The sequence below is a fragment of the Aptenodytes patagonicus genome, chromosome 10 (assembly GCF_965638725.1).
Source record: "Aptenodytes patagonicus chromosome 10, bAptPat1.pri.cur, whole genome shotgun sequence".
In the NCBI taxonomy this organism is placed as follows: Eukaryota; Metazoa; Chordata; class Aves; order Sphenisciformes; family Spheniscidae; genus Aptenodytes; species Aptenodytes patagonicus.
The window spans coordinates 22,988,409-23,006,141 of NC_134958.1; the positions used below are offsets into that span (position 1 = coordinate 22,988,409).

Sequence of the window (17,733 nt, forward strand, 5' to 3'; positions counted from 1 at the left end):
ACAGGTACAAAACACAACGTGTTTCCCAGCAGGCAAACTTCTGCTAGAAAAGACAGGCACTCCCCAAGCCCCTGCTTGGCATGCAAGTGAGATTTTCAAGGTGAACCACTGTTTTTCCTTTAGATTTAGATTTGCCCCTTCCCACAAAACCCCCTGTGTCTTCACAAGCAAACCTGCAATAAAGCAGCCACAACTCCAGAAGGAGAAAGGATCGTCAGCATCTAAGAGAAAAAGGAATCTTCTTGCTCTGTTTTTTTTTTTTATGTTTATGATGCTGCTATTTTTAAATTCATGGTTGCCCGGTAATTTTTGCTGTTAAACCGAGGATGGCATTAAGCCTGGCACTGTCGGCTAAAGCCGAGCCGCGGGTGACTTTTGCTCAGCGGCAGGAGTTATGCAGCGCCAGGGCAACGCGGTCCTTGCAGCCCGGCAGCAGCAGCAGCAGCAGCAGCAGCGTTGCGGCGCCCGTTCAGCCACACACACCCTTGGCAGCCAGGCGTTGCCCTTTTAAGAAGCCCGGGTGCTGGCTCAGGTAGGCAGAGCCTGCGTGCAGTAGTCGCTCCTATGGCAACCCAATAGAATGGGATCGCTTCATGAATATTCCCAGGAGCAGGGGCTGCATGAGGAATAAGTGATGACAGTGATGTAAGCAAGCAGTGGCTGCTGCAGGTTGCAGTTCATTGTGTTATTGGCCAGCAGGTTGAGGAATTTGAGGCACCCGGGCTTGAGCTTCGCTTTCCGGATGATGTCTGCCCGCCGAGAGACACAGCACATTTGCATCTCGAAGCCAACATGGCAAGGCAGCTGCTGCTGCTGCCCTCCCTCGCCTTCCAGCCAGAAGTGTGTGGCTCTCCTCTAGACTTCTTGCCCAGTGCTCTGGATCTGAGCAGACAGGGATTGCAGTAACACTCACCAAGGGGAGACAAGCAGCAAGTAGTCAAATCGGGACAACGGAGGAGGGGGGTGCTTTTTTGCCTTCCCTCTTTTTTTTCCTTCCCTTCTGGATGCAGAGCCTGTGTTTTGATGCAGAGCCTGTGGATGCCACAGTCTGGTAAGGTGATGACACGCCAGTCTCTGGTCCCTTCTGCCCCTTGAGCTGGGGGCAGGGTCCTGGGGGCAGCGCCGGTTCTCCTGCTTGGGCAGAGCGGGGGGGGTGTCTCTCCCTCTAACTGAGCAGCAGCAGCAGCAGCAGTAGCAGCGGCCATGGACAAGCTGCCCCCCTCCATGCGCAAGAGGCTCTACAGCCTGCCCCAGCAGATAGGACCCAAGGCGTCGATCATGGACGAGGAGGATGACAGCGACAAGGACACCTGGAGGAAAAGCATCAGGCTGAAGCCACTGCCTTCGCCCTCTGCTGGGAGCACCCGGGCACTTGGGGGAGACCCCGGCAGAGGGGGGGACCCCGGCCTCCTGGAGACGGAGGCGGGCAGCAAGGGCGCCAAGACCAGCACCAACGGGGACTGCCGCCGCTTCAAAGGGAGCCTGTCCTCGCTGACCAGCAGGCACCTCCATGACACGGCCGAGGAGAAGAGGCTGATCAGTGGGGAAGGGGAGCCGGCCTCCCCCAGTGAGGACAAGAGCCCCCCCGGCAGTGGGGAGCTGGAGCAGGGACTGCCAGCACCCCCACCACCAGCGTCCCCGCCGGAGCCCCAGCAGCAGCCCCCCCGGGCTTGCTCCTCTACCTCCATCAAAGTGGAAGGAGGTGGAGGGTGCGACCAGATCACCCCAGATGAGGAGCAAAGGCTGGGCCAAGCCGGTTTCATGCAGAGGCAGTTCGGGGCCATGCTCCAGCCGGGGGTCAACAAATTCTCCTTGAGGATGTTTGGCAGCCAGAAGGCCGTGGAGAGGGAGCAGGAAAGGGTTAAGTCTGCCGGGTTCTGGATCATCCATCCCTACAGCGACTTCAGGTACAATCCCCTCTTCCTGGCCCACTCAGAACTAACTGGCCTGCCCCTTCCCCTACCACCTTTCCGCACAGAGCACACACCCAGACATAACTTTCCTTGTTAATTTCCAAGTCAGAGGAGCTGGAGGACACATCCGAGATCTGCTCCAGTCAAACAATCTGCAGGTTTCATTTATATTTAAGCTTAATTTTAGTGTTCTCACACTGTTACTTATTTTAAATTGTGTTTTTAAACAAACAAATGTCTTTTGCTTTGGCTTTTTATAAGGGAAAGCCTCTCCATAAGTTCAGTGTAAATGGGGAAAAATGCTCCCACCTGATGCACAACTCTAGACTCAAAGCATGGTGTCTGCTGCTTAACTAGTCCTACATCTCCAGTTCAGAACATATGGTCTGCCTGACTAATGTTTCAGTTCCCATTTTTGTACCTCCAAGTCCTCTCCTTTCTCCTGTCCCAAGAGTTAGGGAAGGATGTTGCTACTGTTGCTGTTTTATACGGCTTCTTACTGCAGCATTGCTTGTCAGGAATTGGTATGTGCAGGGGATAGCAGCATTCGTTAAGAACGAACTTAACACCTTCAGAGTCTTACAGAGAAAGATTTTCTCTTTTGCATCTGTAAATCCTTATTTGCAAAATTAATTTGGATAGGGAATAGTTAACATTGTCTTTATTAAAGTAATGGCTTTCTTTCACTCAGCAACATTTCCATGAAGGTTAATAAGGAAATTAACTTGGGTTAATAAACTAGGGTTTACTAGAGCCAATTTTTGTATTGTTCTGTGTAGCAGAGGGGTTGTGTTTGAGTATTTCTGAGTAAAGTATTGTCTACTGCACAGGTGAATTGTCCTCTGCAATATCTATGTAAAGTACTGCAATCAATAATTAATTACTTAGTGCAATCAATGGCTAAGGTTTATTGCTTCAACTTTAATTACATCTGGCTTACGTCTCACATTTAAAAGCACACAGTAGAAGAACATTATTCAAACACATATCTATCAAACTGCTTGATTTTATTGAATTCTTGGACTCTTCAAGAAACGTTGCATTATTCCCTAAAATACAGTTAGCAAGATAATTGCAGGAAGGAGTTCCAGGGTGGATCTGGGTGCCTAAAGGCAGAAACAACGGAAACCTCTTGACACTACCTTTTAGGGATTTAGCAAGCAGTCTACACGGTTAGAAGATTCAGCACTGGCAATCAGCAGGTTCCTTGATATTTGCTTGGATTAACAAATGTTATTAGAAGGCTATGTGAATTGGAAGACTGCACTATCGTTTAAATTCAGTGCATTCAAGTGTCCCAAGCACACAGCTGACCGAGCATACGAGGGTTTCCAGTAGCTACATCACGATACATAGTCCTTGCAACCCAGATTAGAAAGAGTATAAAATTGCCTCCCAGTTGTGACTGATCAAGTAATACCTCACAAACACAATGAAATGTGAGAGTAATTAGCTTTAAAAAGAACAAAGCCAATTTCATACTCTTGGCTATAGATCTTTGTATTATTTGCCACAAGTCTAGAGTTAAAAACTAACTACTGTGCTTTCTCGGGTTATTCTAGCAAGGTGTTCTGTGTGTGTTGCACCCTCAAGGAATTTTGGATTTAGTCTCTGGATTGTATTTGGATTTATGCAAAAGTAGCATTCAGTTTGCATATCTTTTATGTGTCTGTATAGTGGATTTATTCCCGTCCATCTTTATGACTACGTTTTCAGCACAGAAACAGACTGGCAAACTTCAGTAAAAGGATTGTAGCAGTAGCTGAAGTAACCACCTTGCCCAAGGTGAGATGGTACTAAGAGTTTATTTTTTTAAGATTCCTAGCAAACCAGTGCTTATTCCTTAAAACAGCACAATAAATTATGAGGTAAGTTTTTATTTCTGAGGTACTTGCTTGTAGGGCCACTCCTAGCCTTACACAAAGGAATGAAATACGCAGGCAAGCTAGACTCTCCCAAGCCAGATGATCATACCGAGTCTGCTAACACTCAGATGTTCATATGTATGCAGATATAGATGAATGCATGTATGACTCGTTAGTATTAATAATAAAATCCTCCCCAGACATAGCTTTGCATTTGTGCAGAGAAAGCACAGTGAGTTGGATATCTGTACCCTGGTGCAAGACACTCTCTGCTTGGGGTCAGATTCCAGGTAGGCTGATATCTTGCCACTTTGAGTTTCTTCTAAATTGATGCCAGAAGTCTAGCACACAAATATGTGCTTTCTCCCTATTATTATATATCAACATCAGATGGGGCAGTGGTATTGATTGTACAGAGAGACATCTGAAGAGGCCAGGAGGAGTTGGATGCACTACTGTATGGTCAGTATGTATATTTTCTCGGTAACTTTGTTCACCTCTGTTTCTAGGTCACATGCAGCATATCTGTTTGAATATGACTGCCACTTAGAGAAAATGTGTGGGCTTCCATGAAAAATGACCCATGAACAATGGCTGCCTTGAAGGAGAAGAGTGGGAGCTTTCCCAGATTCTGTTCAGGTTTTATATTCCCTCCTTCTCTGAATGCTATTAAAGCATCTCTCTTGGAAACAACTCACATGAATATGAATAACATTTTTTGTCCTCTGAAATGCAGCAGATTGCACCAAAGAGCAGATATTATCAAAATACTTGCAAGACCTATATCCTTGACCCAAAGGACTCTATTTTCTGCTTTGCGAATTATGCAGTGCAATGCGTGATTGCTCCTTGTTAGAGATGGGTGCAGATTCTGGAGCGTTAGGATCTTGTAAGAGGCATGAGTCTCCATTATCCTGCACCTTGCTGTCACCAAAGCTGTGCAGTAGCATTTGGTGTACAAGTTTCAAGTTAATACTTACATATTTAGACCCAGATCTTGGTTTCTGTTTTTTTGGAGAAAGCAGTTTCACCTCTGAGAGTGAGGTGCATCTCCAGGCGTTTTGGTAGAGCTCCAGACCTCATGACTCCTGTCTCAGTACAGCTCGAGATGTGAACTTTTGAGTGGAACACTCCAGCCCTATTTACTGGAGCTTGATTCTGCTGTGAAATGACATTGGTGTAATTCCTCTGACTTTATGGAGTTGCTTCTCCTTTGCACAATGTGAGAGGAGTTCCTGTTTTAGAGTAGAACAGAGGCTTTCATCATAGTCTCATTAAATTATCATTTTAGCATCTAACATGGCTAATTCCAGCATCAAATCTATGACCCTCCAAGAGTAAAGCAAATTAATATAGATTAAAGCTCTGTTGATTTCTGTTTTTAGTCCATTGTGAGGGGAAAATACACCAAATGACCTTTACAAAAAACAAACTCAGTGCCCCTGAGTACTCATGACTAATGCAGTGGACTAGTTCTAGAAGCACTTAAAAGGTGTCTCAGCAATTTCTGATGAAAATAAGAAAACTAGCTCCTATTCTGAGGTGCAGATCTATATGCTAGCGGCTTGAGTTTATCTGCATCTGTGGTTGATCGCACATCAGTGCAGAGCCAAACTGTATTTCCTAGATCAAGATTTATCTGCAATTTTGAAAACTTTTTCACTGGGTAGATAGAATTGTAATTTATTGCTCAGAGGAAGCATTGATTCAGTACAATTGGTTTAATAAAAAAATTCTAGACAAACGATCTATCTAGTTTGTAGCTGACTGAAGCATATTGGTTGTAGCTGCTATCCAGAATTGCTTGCAAAAACGTGTAGCATGCTGCTTTTAGAAAGGCCTGAGAACAGATACACTATCTGAAGGACCAAAATAGTCCAAACAGTGGATGTAAATAGAACTGCACATTATTCACTGCCCAGTAATGTATTAACTTCTTCACAGTAAAGAGAAGCTGCTGCCTCCTTGAAAACAATGGAAAATATTCCACTCAGTAACAGTCCCAACTTCAGATTTTGGAATTTTGCTTTCCACTGTTGTCCCTTACTTGTAATACGTGTCTGGAGACAGATCCTTTTTTTTCATCTGCTTCCTCTGCCAGAGCCTCCTCTCTGCTTCGGAACCTGGGGAGATTTCTGTGGCACCAAAAGAAATAGATGCTCAGGTGCGATGTATAAGGTAGGGGAATTCCTGAAGAACAAAATAATTTCTCCCCTTCATGCTGCTCCAGACCTCTAAGCAGTGTCATTCAGACTGCCTTCTCGTGGGGAGTCAGTGGGATTTACTAATTATAGTACTGAATACTGAACCCAATAGCACTGGTGGCATTGGGCAAAAATGGGAAGGATGCGTGTTTACCTTTTCCACTCTCCTGAGTAGAACTGATTTCCAGAGTGCCTCACGGAGTGCTGCTCTGTCTGTGGAGATTGTTGTCATTCGTAAGCTTTTCACTATTTTGTTAGAAGGGTAAACAATTTGTGAGGCATACAGCACTGCTCACTGACTGTGGCAGTTCACTTAGGTGGGTGTTGCTCTCCCTGCTCTCAGACAATAACGCCCTTTTCTTTACCTGCTGCCCAGAATGCTGCTGCTTGTGCCGGCCTTGCTTCATGCCTGTCCACATTCAGAAGCTGCCTAAAACAGCAAACTCTGATCTTGTGGCTTGCCCACTGCTCATAGCAAAGGAAAATGAAAGCTACCCATTGTGTGAGCCTTACATACAGCAAATTGAAATTCGGGTTTAGTGAAACCTCTGCTTAGAGGGAAAGGTTGGGGAAACAGTTGCATTGGTAGCAGAACCTGTGCCTGTCATTAGAAACAAACACAAAGTGCAAATCAGGCATAGGTTTATTGGTAGACAGCTCATAGACTTGGTTATCTTCTTTTCTTGTTCGTGCTGATGGCAGTTGCCTCAAAGTAGTGTGGGGACACTGCTAGCTGAGGAAGGGGAGATGCTTTCTTGAAGTCAGATCTTGCTGTCTTTCCTGCAGACAACTTTCCTGCCAATTCCCAGGGCAGTTTTGCTGGAGCAGAACAAGGGGATCCAAACAGGAATAATAGGGATAATCCAAATCCCGTTAAACAGCATGGATTGGACTTCTGTTGTCTTCAGTGGACTGTGAATCAGGCTGCAGGAGAAGAAACATGGTTTTGTGACCATGAACTGAGGGGACCAAACTAGTGCAGCCATACTTCCAATGTCCATAGGCAAGTCATCACTTGCTTCATGCCCTAGTTCACATGTCATGAGAGGGAGGATAAAAAATCTCACGCTCGACAATCAATGTGGGGATATAGTTTTTTTGTATGAGACATGTTCAGATGCTACAAAAGGCAGCGTTTGAGAACAGGGAGGCCTCAGTAAATGAAACACCTCTGTGTATCACCATAATATGTTTTAAGACTATAATCATATAATAAAATGGTATTTTCATGTATGTTCCTGTGCAGAAAATGAGATGAAAGAGTATAAATAAATACTAAAACAAGCATTGAGATTTAAGGAAGTGCCGTGATTAATATTTCCTGCACAAACTTAATTCAGGCCCGTCGTACAAATCTCTGCCAATAGATGAACACATTATCTCTTCCACAGAAGCCCATGCCTCATTCAGTGCACACAGGGATGGTTCCTTTGTGAAAAACTATTTAACATTTTCTCCCTCTCTCCTTGTAAGACAGCACACCATATTTATTTCACCTTATTCAGATCCTATTCTGAAAAAAACAGGTTAATTTCCTCATGGCCTTTTTTTTTCTTTGGCGCTTATAAAATAGTCAACTATAATAGCAATAAATGTTCATTTTGCTTCCTGACACCTTGGCTAGGAAACTGGTACTATCATCCCCAGTTTATAGCAAGGTGGCAGAGACTCATAGAGATTAAGGTCAAAAACATTCATTAACTTGGTGTAGTCAATTTGAGGACCTGTTTTGCAGAGTATGTAGCATTACACAGCATACCTTATGTTCAGGGCTCTGCCTCTGTGGGTGCTTAGTAAGGAATCAGACATCGCTGTGACCCAGCGACAAGGGCACAGAGGTAATGACTACCTGTTTTAAGAGTAATGGGTGCTTTAAGAGGATTGGGACATTCTGATTTGGACCATTTCTTAGACTTGCTTTGTGAGCAGCCAGACTGAGAAATAGGCATGCTGATCTATCCTTATCCTACAGGGTTTTTTTGGGTGGGTGTCCCCAAATTAGTTTCCTCTCCTCCTATATATTCTTAGTTGCTATTGTCCCTCTGACTCTTCAGACAATCTCAGTTTTCTCACCCACCCTCTTCCCAAGCCTCTGATGTTTGTTAGTTTATCTGTTGTTATAGCAAAAAAAAAAAAAAATCAGAGCTGTAAACAATGACATAGTGTTCTCTTTAATCATCACCTGAGAATATTATTCTAATTACAGTTTTGGATTGAGCGATTTGCCTAACACCTCTGCAGGAACTTTTTGTTTGGCAGAGATGGAATCTTCAGGGCACCGCTCATCTGCCCTAGCCATCACATCTCATTCTGCAGTTCCTTATCTCTTTTATTGCAAACCTTCCAGATTGTGCAAGAAATGAGCTCCTATAGAAAATCTCTTTCCTGCACACATCTGCCTCAAGCCCTTCCTCTCATCTTGAATGAAGCATGAATTCTATGGGAAGAGCTGTTTTGAGTCATGTAATGACTGTAACATAACACATACGTACAGCTAACCTCCGTTCTGCTGTTTCATAACCTGAGCTTTTGACTTTGCAGTCTAAGTTTTAATACGGTGGTTTTGTACAGTTGTTAAGGTTTTAACAAACAAATCGGTCCCCATCCTCACCATAATAACAACTCTGGGTTCATTAGCAGGTACGGATCTTTTCGAGGATATGCTGCACTGCCCTCTGCTCTGAATTAAGCAATGGCCATAGCAGATAGTTACAGCAAAAGAACAATGATGCACCAATGATGGGTTACTCTCCAGGCTTCAAAGGCAAACGTACTCTGCTTATTACAAACTCTCTGCTTGTTTTCTCCCCAGTACCTAAGCATGACGCCTTCTGCCCCACTCTCTCCAACCTCTTGTTTTCCCCATCCCTCACTTCAAGTTTGTGTTTCTTATCCCACCAGTCCCATCTCCATTTTCTAGGCTTCTCATGGCAGGTTTCTTGTCCAGCCAGTCCTAGGTCCCAATACCCAGCTTATCATCTGATCACTGTTTTCCACCTCACCTTGGTAATGCCTCTCCCCCCCACAATGTTCCAGTTGCAGTATGTTGTGCTTGGCACCTTACTCAGTCCAGTTCCCTCCCTTGCCAGTTTCCATCCTTATCCTTCAGGGTTTTTTTGGGTGGGTCTCCTCAAATTAGTTTCCTCTCCTTCTATATATTCTTAGTTGCTATCGTCCCTCTGACTCTTCAGACAATCTCAGATTTCTCAGTCCCTGCTTTCTTTCCTGATTTAAGAATCGATCATTTGCCTGGTAATTTAAAACCCTTCCACATTATCCTTCTTTCCATCCTTTGACACTACCAGCCCAGCAATGTTTAGACAAACTCTACCCATTTTTTATTTTTTAAACTTGAAATATCTCAGTTGTTGGAGCTAAGCATTTAAAATGATCACTCTGTATAGAGGCACAATCTCCACTGCATTAGTGTGAAACAGATTTTATTGGAGGGAAAAATGTGTTTTCTAAAGGTGTTTATTGGTAGGCACACACAGAGTCAGTGTAGGACTTTTCAGTACTATTATAAACAGGTGAACTTAGGTTTTCAATACAGTGTTATTCTGGTTAGGTAACTATGCTAAGTGCTTTCTGGTGCACTGAGTTTTTTCTGCTGTAGAGTCACTGCTGCTGCACTGAAATCCATTTATTATACAGATAAAAGAGTGATCTTTGTCTGGAGATAACATAGTGTCATTTTAGCTTGAAACCATTGAAATTTGTCTTTGTTTCTGATGTGTTATGAGCATCTCATTAGCAAGCCCATGAATCCCTCAGTTTGCTCCTGAAACCAACCATCTGAGCTCTCATCTCTGCCAGAGCATAGATCTCTTCCTTTCTCTTATTTTTGAAAGCTGTGTTGGTGCCAAGGCAGTTATAGGTCAATTGAGTTATTGTTGGTTCTAATTGGCACTCTAACAAGCTATTAAATCAATTTACCTACAGATGAATGTCACTCAAAAAGAAAGGTGCCAATTCCTTTTCTGTCTTTGAGAGCTTCAGAAACACCCATTTCCACTGATGAGCATAAGGGAAGTCCGTTGGGAAGTGGATAGTGAGAGCATAAGATTTCACCCCTAAATGTTTATGCCATGAGGTCTATGGCTGAACAAGGTCCAGGCTGTTCCTGCGTGCAAAGGGGTGAGACTGTTTCCAGAACTCAAGGCAGAAGAATTAAGGAAAATCACCAATTCTGACAAATGCTCTTATATCCCTTCCCTGGTTTGTAACAGAGCATGGGTTTGTTTCCATGTGGAGAGAGCTACATCCTCTTCTCCTCCTTTATTGGTTCTCAGTGTCCCACATGCATTCCTGTGACTGCTGATGTAGGTGTAGTATCCACAACCATCTTTCAAATCAGGCAGCACCTGGCTGGTGACATCATTAGCTTTTTGGTGTCCAGTGATCTATAACTTCATGAGATTTACTTGCTCTGTGTTGCAGAAGAGTCAGAGTTATTATGGTGAATAGGGTTGATTTAAGTTCTGTTCTGAAATGTTTAGATAACCTCTTCCTCTAGCAGCACTACAGTGCTCATTCCCACGTTATCTGAGTATTTCTTAGTGAGATGGTTGTAAAACAGTCACTTTTCAGCCTACAAGTCAGGACAAGGTTTCTTGACCAAGCAGCATTGCAAGTTCATCTTGGGGTTTCCAAATCAAAGCTGCCTTATATATGACAAGCAGTAAGAACTGCTCAGGTATCCTTGCTTAAATGGGCAGTTTTTTTGGTGAAGCACAAGGCAGATGAGAACGCAGCTTGGCTCTGTGCAGCTCTACAGCTCTGCAGTGCTGACAGCACTAAAACCAGGGTTTTGTCAGCAGACAAAGCAGTTAGGACTCTAGAAACACAGAAGAGAGGGCAGATGTATGCTGGGCTAACAAGGTGCTATTGTAGCGACCTTTTTCTGTCCCTTTTCCTTGTTGAATGGTTTGCTACCTGGGAAGTCCCTTTACAAATTGAAATTACTCATTCTATGCAGTATAGTCACAGTGGCTGACATCAAATATGGTTACCCCGTGCCTACTATTAGCACCAGACTGTAGTAAAACCAGGCTGTTAACTCCTGAAGAGATGCTGCTTGCAGCAGGGGAAGACAGTGCCAGTGAGAGCAAAGCAGATGAGCATCCAAAGGGGAATTCCAAGGTCAGCTTGAGGGCCCACCACTTGGACATTATAGGGGCACAACTGCTTCCCCAGCGATGCGCAAAAGCTAATCTCATTTGTGGTGACTCGTCCAAATGTGCTAATTACGGATTTAAATCTCTGCCTCTTTGGATGGAGAGGTTGTCTGTGTTTATGCATCTATTGTTAAAGAGCTTAGAGGCAGGAGAGGTGCCACAGGTTGCCAGTTGACTCTTAATGTAGGAGCTGTAACTCCTTTTTTTTCTTTTCACAGCTGTGCTTGTGACTGCCAGGAAATCAGTAGTTGTACACTGAGTAACTCCTCATCCCTGTATGCAGCTCCAATGACACTGTATGCAGAGGAACTCTGATGGGATTCAGTTTTCCTGGTGAGAGCTGCTGAGCACTGTTACAGTCTGATGCTCAGTTCCACCCCCTGTATGTTTGGGGGATGGAAAACCTAGTGAAGTACGTTTGGATTTGCCTGGGTGTGGGAAAGAAATGTCTTGCAAAGTTATCAGCGCTCCGAAGCTTGTGAGGGAGATAACAGCTGCATTCCAAAGACTCAGGGACTCCACATTAATAAGTCCCTTCCTCCCAGCCATTGCTTCACACGTGATTTCAGGGCAAGGTGCTAACTCATCACAGCGCTAACATCATTGTTACCCAGTGCAATGTCTCATCTGCAAAGGAGTTGTGTGTGCGCGTGCGTGTGTGTGTGTGTCTCTGGAGGATGGGAGGAAGTGGAGGCCCCTAATTATCCAGCCCTGCTCTGTGTGTTCTCTCACCTCTGTCCACCGTTGTGACTAGGCTTGGAGGGATGGTGCAGAGCACAGGGGTGTGGGCTGAGCAAGTGCAGTGACATCTTGGCTCTCTGCAGAGAAGCAGAAGTTGCATTAGGCATAGTGAAACAGTGCAAAGGTGACGTTTCCTGGCAGTGTCAGGGCTTGGACTAGCTCTCCCAACAGTCAAAATGATAACAGAAATGATAATGATGACTGACTCTATGCAGCTTTTTTAACAATAGCAAACCCACTTTCATTGAGCACAAATTCTTGATCTTTCCCCCTTTGCTTTAAAGCACTAATGCGTGCACAAGTTATACTTCTATTAATAACAAGAGCAATATTTTTTTCCATCCCTGGTTTTCTGTGAATTGTGGGGAGGGCAGGAGAAAGGACCAGTCTAGACTACAGATCACGGTCTGTTCTCCTTGATGCCTATACACACCATTTGTATTCATTCTCCCATGCTCATTTAGCTGAGATACACTTTGAATCATAAGCAAGGTATAAGAGAGAGAAGGACAAACTGGAAGGCAGGTCAGGCACCTGGTTTTGACCCTGTGAACCATCCTGAACAGAATACTCTGTGCCTTGATTTCTCCAGCTTTGAAAAAGGGGTGATGGTACTGGCAGGGGCCATGGAAGATGCTGTAGAACTCTAAAATATTTTAATGTAACAGAAGATGCCAGAGTAGATGTCAGCAAGGGTGTGGTTAATATCGACAAGGCAGTTTCATGAGAATTTCTTCATGATTATCCTTTTCTGTGTACTGCTGTAGATTTGGTTACATTTCTTGTCCATCTTTTGTTAGGACCACAAAAATGAGTAGATCCATGTACTATTAGGTGGTTTCTGAATAGTTGGTTCCTTTGTCTTAATAAGGAAACTGGTTACCAATACCTGTACAGTTCCATGTGTGGTGCTATATTGTGTGGCACATTTAGAACTAGTCTGGAAATAGATAGGAAAAAGCCTGCATGGGGAGGGAGACAAGATGAATTTTACCTTCTGTGTCTGTAAATGAGAATTGTGCAGCCCCTGCATGGGGTTTGGAGATGCTCTAAAAAGAAAATGTTCCATCTTTTCCTCACCGATCATGTGTATTGCAAGGTGCGCTACCCTTTTCTTTGGGAATATGCAACTTCTTGACTTTAGTAAAACACTCCTGAGTTAAAAGGTCTGGCACAGGAGCTGGCAAGATGTCTGCCCTTTTCTGTGGCGTGGCAGCTTCAGAAAACATCCTCTAAGCTCGCTGACTGTTGAATCTTTCAGGTAATTGTTTGTGACCCTTGGCTTTTAGTGCAAACACAAGTGTGCTTCAGATCATGCCAGACATGGTTAAGGTGACACACTGTGTATGCTATGGTTAGAGAGCAGCTAGGCTTGTTCCACAGTTGGGAAGTGGAACAAATGCCTGGGTCAAAGGCATACTTAAATCAAACTCCAGATTTGGCGATGACTGTTGGCTCAACCCTGACCACATTTGGAAAGTTTCTGGTCCTCAGTTTTGCAAACACCATGTAAAGTTACATTGCTCGGAGGTTCTCTCGGTGTATTCCTGGGCTTCTGTGCTGTCTCTTTGCACCACAGGCACTCCTCTCTCATCTGCTCCTGATCCATCACCCAAATGGGGTGAATTCCTCTGGCTTCTTGTTGCCTACCGACATTGATTGAAAGTTGGGCCAAAGTGTAGACTTCCAAACAAGGGCAGCTGTGCTGGTTGTGTGCCCCTTTTGCAGCACAAACAAGCATTTAGGCTAACGGTGGCAGATGTGGGTATGGCCTAGGGCTCCTGCTTTTGAACAGGGGACCTGGAAGCCTCATCTGCAAGCAAATTCACACAGCAAAATCTGCAGTGCAGTCAAAAAAAAGGTTTGCCTTGACATCGTCTGCCCTGCTCTGAGATCCGCAGCCAGTCAGGAGAGCAATGCACAGCTCCCAGCCTCTCTAGCTCAGTAGAATTAAGGCTAAACTTCATCATGAGCTAATTCAAGCTGTTCCCACCCCAAATAATTGGCTGCTGGATGGCTTTGTGTCTGTCTAAGCATTACTGCATGTGGGTGGATGTGTTGTGTGTGTGTGAATGAGTCTGCTTTGGAAATTAATACATAACGTTGGGGGTGCATCTAATAATACAATACCTCATGAAGGATGTGGATGTGAGAAGTGCTGAGCATGTCAAACATCTGTACAAAGATCACTCTCTCTGATACCACAGGATGGTGATTCCCACGTCCAGACCACCACCACCTCTTTTTTGCTCTTCCTCCCACCCTAAAAGACCTCAGATGTCTTTCCAGTCCTTTGTTTCTCATAGCTGAAATTTAAAAGCAGGAAAAAAAAACAGTGAAATTTCTCAAAAGCTCAGTCTCCCAATCAGCACAACTGTCTTTGCAGGGCAGAGCACCCCATGGTGAATAGGAAATGACAGAGGTGTTGGCTTGTCCGTAGAGATGAAAGACAATGCCTATTCATGACCATAGCTGTTGGAGACACTGATGTATGGAAGTCATGCATGACTTGGGGAGTCAGGAGATGTAACCCCTCTGGGACTTGGCAGCTGTTATAGGGTATTATTTTCACAAGGCTGAGCTGTTCTTAAACACTTCCTCTAGTGTAATCATCACACACACATTTTCTCAGTAATGGCAGGCCATCAGCATTTCTTTCCAGTCTTCTTAGATAAGATGTACAGAGACAAGCTGTGAAAGAGCTGAACAGGATGCCTTGACGTTAGTCACTCACATTTCCTCAGCTTGGCCCACAAATAAGCTTTAGGCCTTGCTTTCCGTACACATCCTTGTGGCTGAGTTTTTTTCAAGGAAAGAGCACCTCTTTCAGGTAAGGACAGGTAAGTGGAAACTTGTGCCTGCCCCAAACTTGGATACTAAGATCTGCAGTCCAGTTAGGGAAAAAGACATGTGGTTGGCTATACGTCCAGTTGTAATGGTTCAAGGTGGAGCATAGCTTTCCTACAGCTGGTCACAAGAGGAGGGGAGAGATTTCTCCACAAGCTCTTCGACAACTGTTTTTCAAACGAAAAATACATATGGTCCTGGTTAGCTCAGAAAGCGGAAGGGAAGATATTCCAAATAAAGTAGTTTTGTAGTAATATAAAGTGCCTTGATCATTCAAAATCCATGACTGTTGACAGAGCAGACTACTAGCCTTTATAGGCAGCCAGATAACGCTGTGAGTAATTTTAGTACAGTTTAAATGGTGTGCTTCAGCTTTATTCATACCCTGCCCTGAAGCAGTAGTTGTATGTTGTTCTGCTGTGTACTGCTTAACTGCTGCATTTCATCCCAGAGTTAGCCTCGCTACAGTGCTAGGTAAAATTATTTCTCCACACACTGGGGTTTTTCTGGATGTAGAAGGATAGATCATCATTTCTTTGAAATTAGTTTTTATCAGTAGACGTATGGAGCCAAATTCCTTGGTGAGAATCCATTGCAGCTAGTGGGGGTGACACTGGGAATCAGTTTTACTCCTTGGAGCTACTTCTGGCCTGTCTCTCTTGTATACGTACCTCTGAGACACATATGGGCACTGTGTCTAGCACTGTCTGAGACCTGCTAATATTGCACTACAGTGAGAGACACCAGATTACATTCACGTTTTGATGTTTGTGGAATGGATCTTCAAAGCAGGATTTAGTGAGGCTAGCTCTCTGTTGCCACAGTGGAAGTATTTTAGAGCACTGAATTTTCTGCTCTTTGCCCACAAAATAGCTATTTCTGATTCAATGATGTCTTTCATAAAGGAGATTCCTAATTTACGATCTGAATATCTAATGAGCTAAAATGTTTTTGGGTATACTTGAGAGCAGAGCTAATCTGCTATCTGCTTTTCCTGGACTCCAGTGAAAGACCTTCTGCTGTTGCCCACTGAAACCAGGGAGTGCTGAGGATGTTGGCTCAAGTGACTTGCAGAGCTTTCTTCCAGGTACCCTCATCACTGAACCATCTTTATACGTCTCTTTGTCAGCCTTCCTGTGATCTACTGAGTGCCAGCCAGTTGGGCTGAGTCATATCACATATATTTCTGGTGGGATGAATTTGAAAGAACACGGAGGAAAACCCTAGCTTTTGCCTTACTACTAAGCTTACTTAAACAGAAGGACTAGATTAACTAAAAAGAAGAAAAACACAGAAGTCACATAAGCAAGCATTATCGAAGTGTACAAGTTCCCAGCTAATTTACATAATATGAGAGCGTATCCCTGCTCCTCCTGAAATCAAAGGTTAAGTCAGTGCCTGCTACAGTGGCCTTGAAATTGGGTCCTGTATGTGTAGAAATAAAAAAACTACAAGTATATTTCATGTTTTAGAGAAGAGGGCCTTTGAGAGTGTGTTCTTGTGTTGCTTCTTGGAAAAGATGGAATTCATTGAGACATTGCTGCCATCCTAGGTACCCAAAACAGGGCAGGAAACAGACTTGCCTCTAGGCACCTCAAGCAAAGGATAAGACACGTCTTGTCTTTTAAGACACAAAATTTAAAAGCCTGGAATAGTCTTTTGTGGCTGTAACTTTCAGTATCCAGAGCATGCTTAGGTTCTTTGGGGGTTTCTTCTTCCAGACTCGGGAGCAGAAGTACATCTTTCTGGACTGGGGAGGAGCGCTGTGGCATCCGCAAAGTGCCATTGCTCATCTTGCAGTTGCATGTGCTTCTCTGGGCTTCAGGCATGAATAGACCCTGTCCTCACCAAAAGAGGAAAAGAAAATAGAAAGAGCTCTGTGATGAGTTCCTGCCTTGAAGTAAGGGGATTTAAAACTTAAAACAGGGTCAGGTAGATTTAAAATATACACTTACACCTCATTTGTCAGTGGAATCTGCACCTTAAATAGGCAGGAAAGTGCTCAAATATCACTGCCTTGGAATAGATACCTGTTCCACTGTCTTTTTGGTAATTGTTTACTGTGTCAACAAAACTACTTGCATGTTTCAGTTATACCTGAATTCTGCGGGAATTATATTGGTCATATGTCCAAAAATCTTTAAAGAGATTGTTATTTCACATTCACTTTGTTGTGTGTCTGAGCCCTGATGCTGAAGTACAAATACAGGTGGGTTTTTTTCATTATTTATTGAGTTTTCATGACTATCATATCTGCACTGTCCCAGCTGTTTGTAGAAAGAGCTTTGTAATATTTCTGTGAAATAGCAAGGATATTTATTCCCATTTTATGTCTGGAAACCTAATATACAGAGAAACTACATGATTTTCTAGAGAGATGCTCACAGAATCTGAACTTGAGTTGTGCAGACAGCACAAGTAGTTCCTCAGTGACAGGACTGTCCTACCTTTTTCTGCAATGTCCCTCTAGCTTAGGGTGGAAACTGGCAGGCTGGAGCCTCCTTGCTATATATTGATGGAAAATGGGCTGCATCAATCTGAATATATTTCTGAAACAACTTGTTTCTGGCAGGTTGTTCATTCTAAAAATATATTTATTTCTAATTGCTGAGCGGAATGCTTAATGAATTCTTCCTTCCCAAGAACAATTAATCAAAGAAATGATTTAGGGCTGGCACTTGCTCCCCCAGGGCTCAATGGCTGTGTTCCATTGACTTAAATAGAGCAGATCAAGCCCAGCCCACAGTGGAAAAGATTTATCTAAGCATTTTTTAATGGTGCCCATCACTATTTGTCTGGATGTCTCTGGGAGAAAAATACTGTATATATTGGAGGAGCAGCACTGGACATTATAGTAGAGTTACAGCAAGCTGCTGTGTTTTGCAACCAGTGTTTTCCTGTTTTGTATATTTTTTAAAGAGAGGTATTATGCAAACTCCCATTGATTGTAATGGGGATTCGGAATGGTGAGGAAAGAAGGGGCTGC

At 43.8% G+C, this 17,733-nt stretch overlaps 1 protein-coding gene across 1 annotated transcript in view; it reads left to right on the top strand.

Annotated features, from left to right (window-relative positions):
• The first annotated feature begins 1,063 nt into the window (after positions 1–1,063).
• The window catches only part of HCN4 (hyperpolarization activated cyclic nucleotide gated potassium channel 4), a 114,991-nt gene continuing 98,321 nt past the window's right edge, over positions 1,064–17,733 (top strand). The window contains exon 1 of the mRNA XM_076348743.1: positions 1,064–1,907. Coding sequence (XP_076204858.1) covers positions 1,204–1,907 — 704 coding nt within the window. The 5' untranslated portion in view covers positions 1,064–1,203. The remainder of the gene's footprint in view (positions 1,908–17,733) is intronic.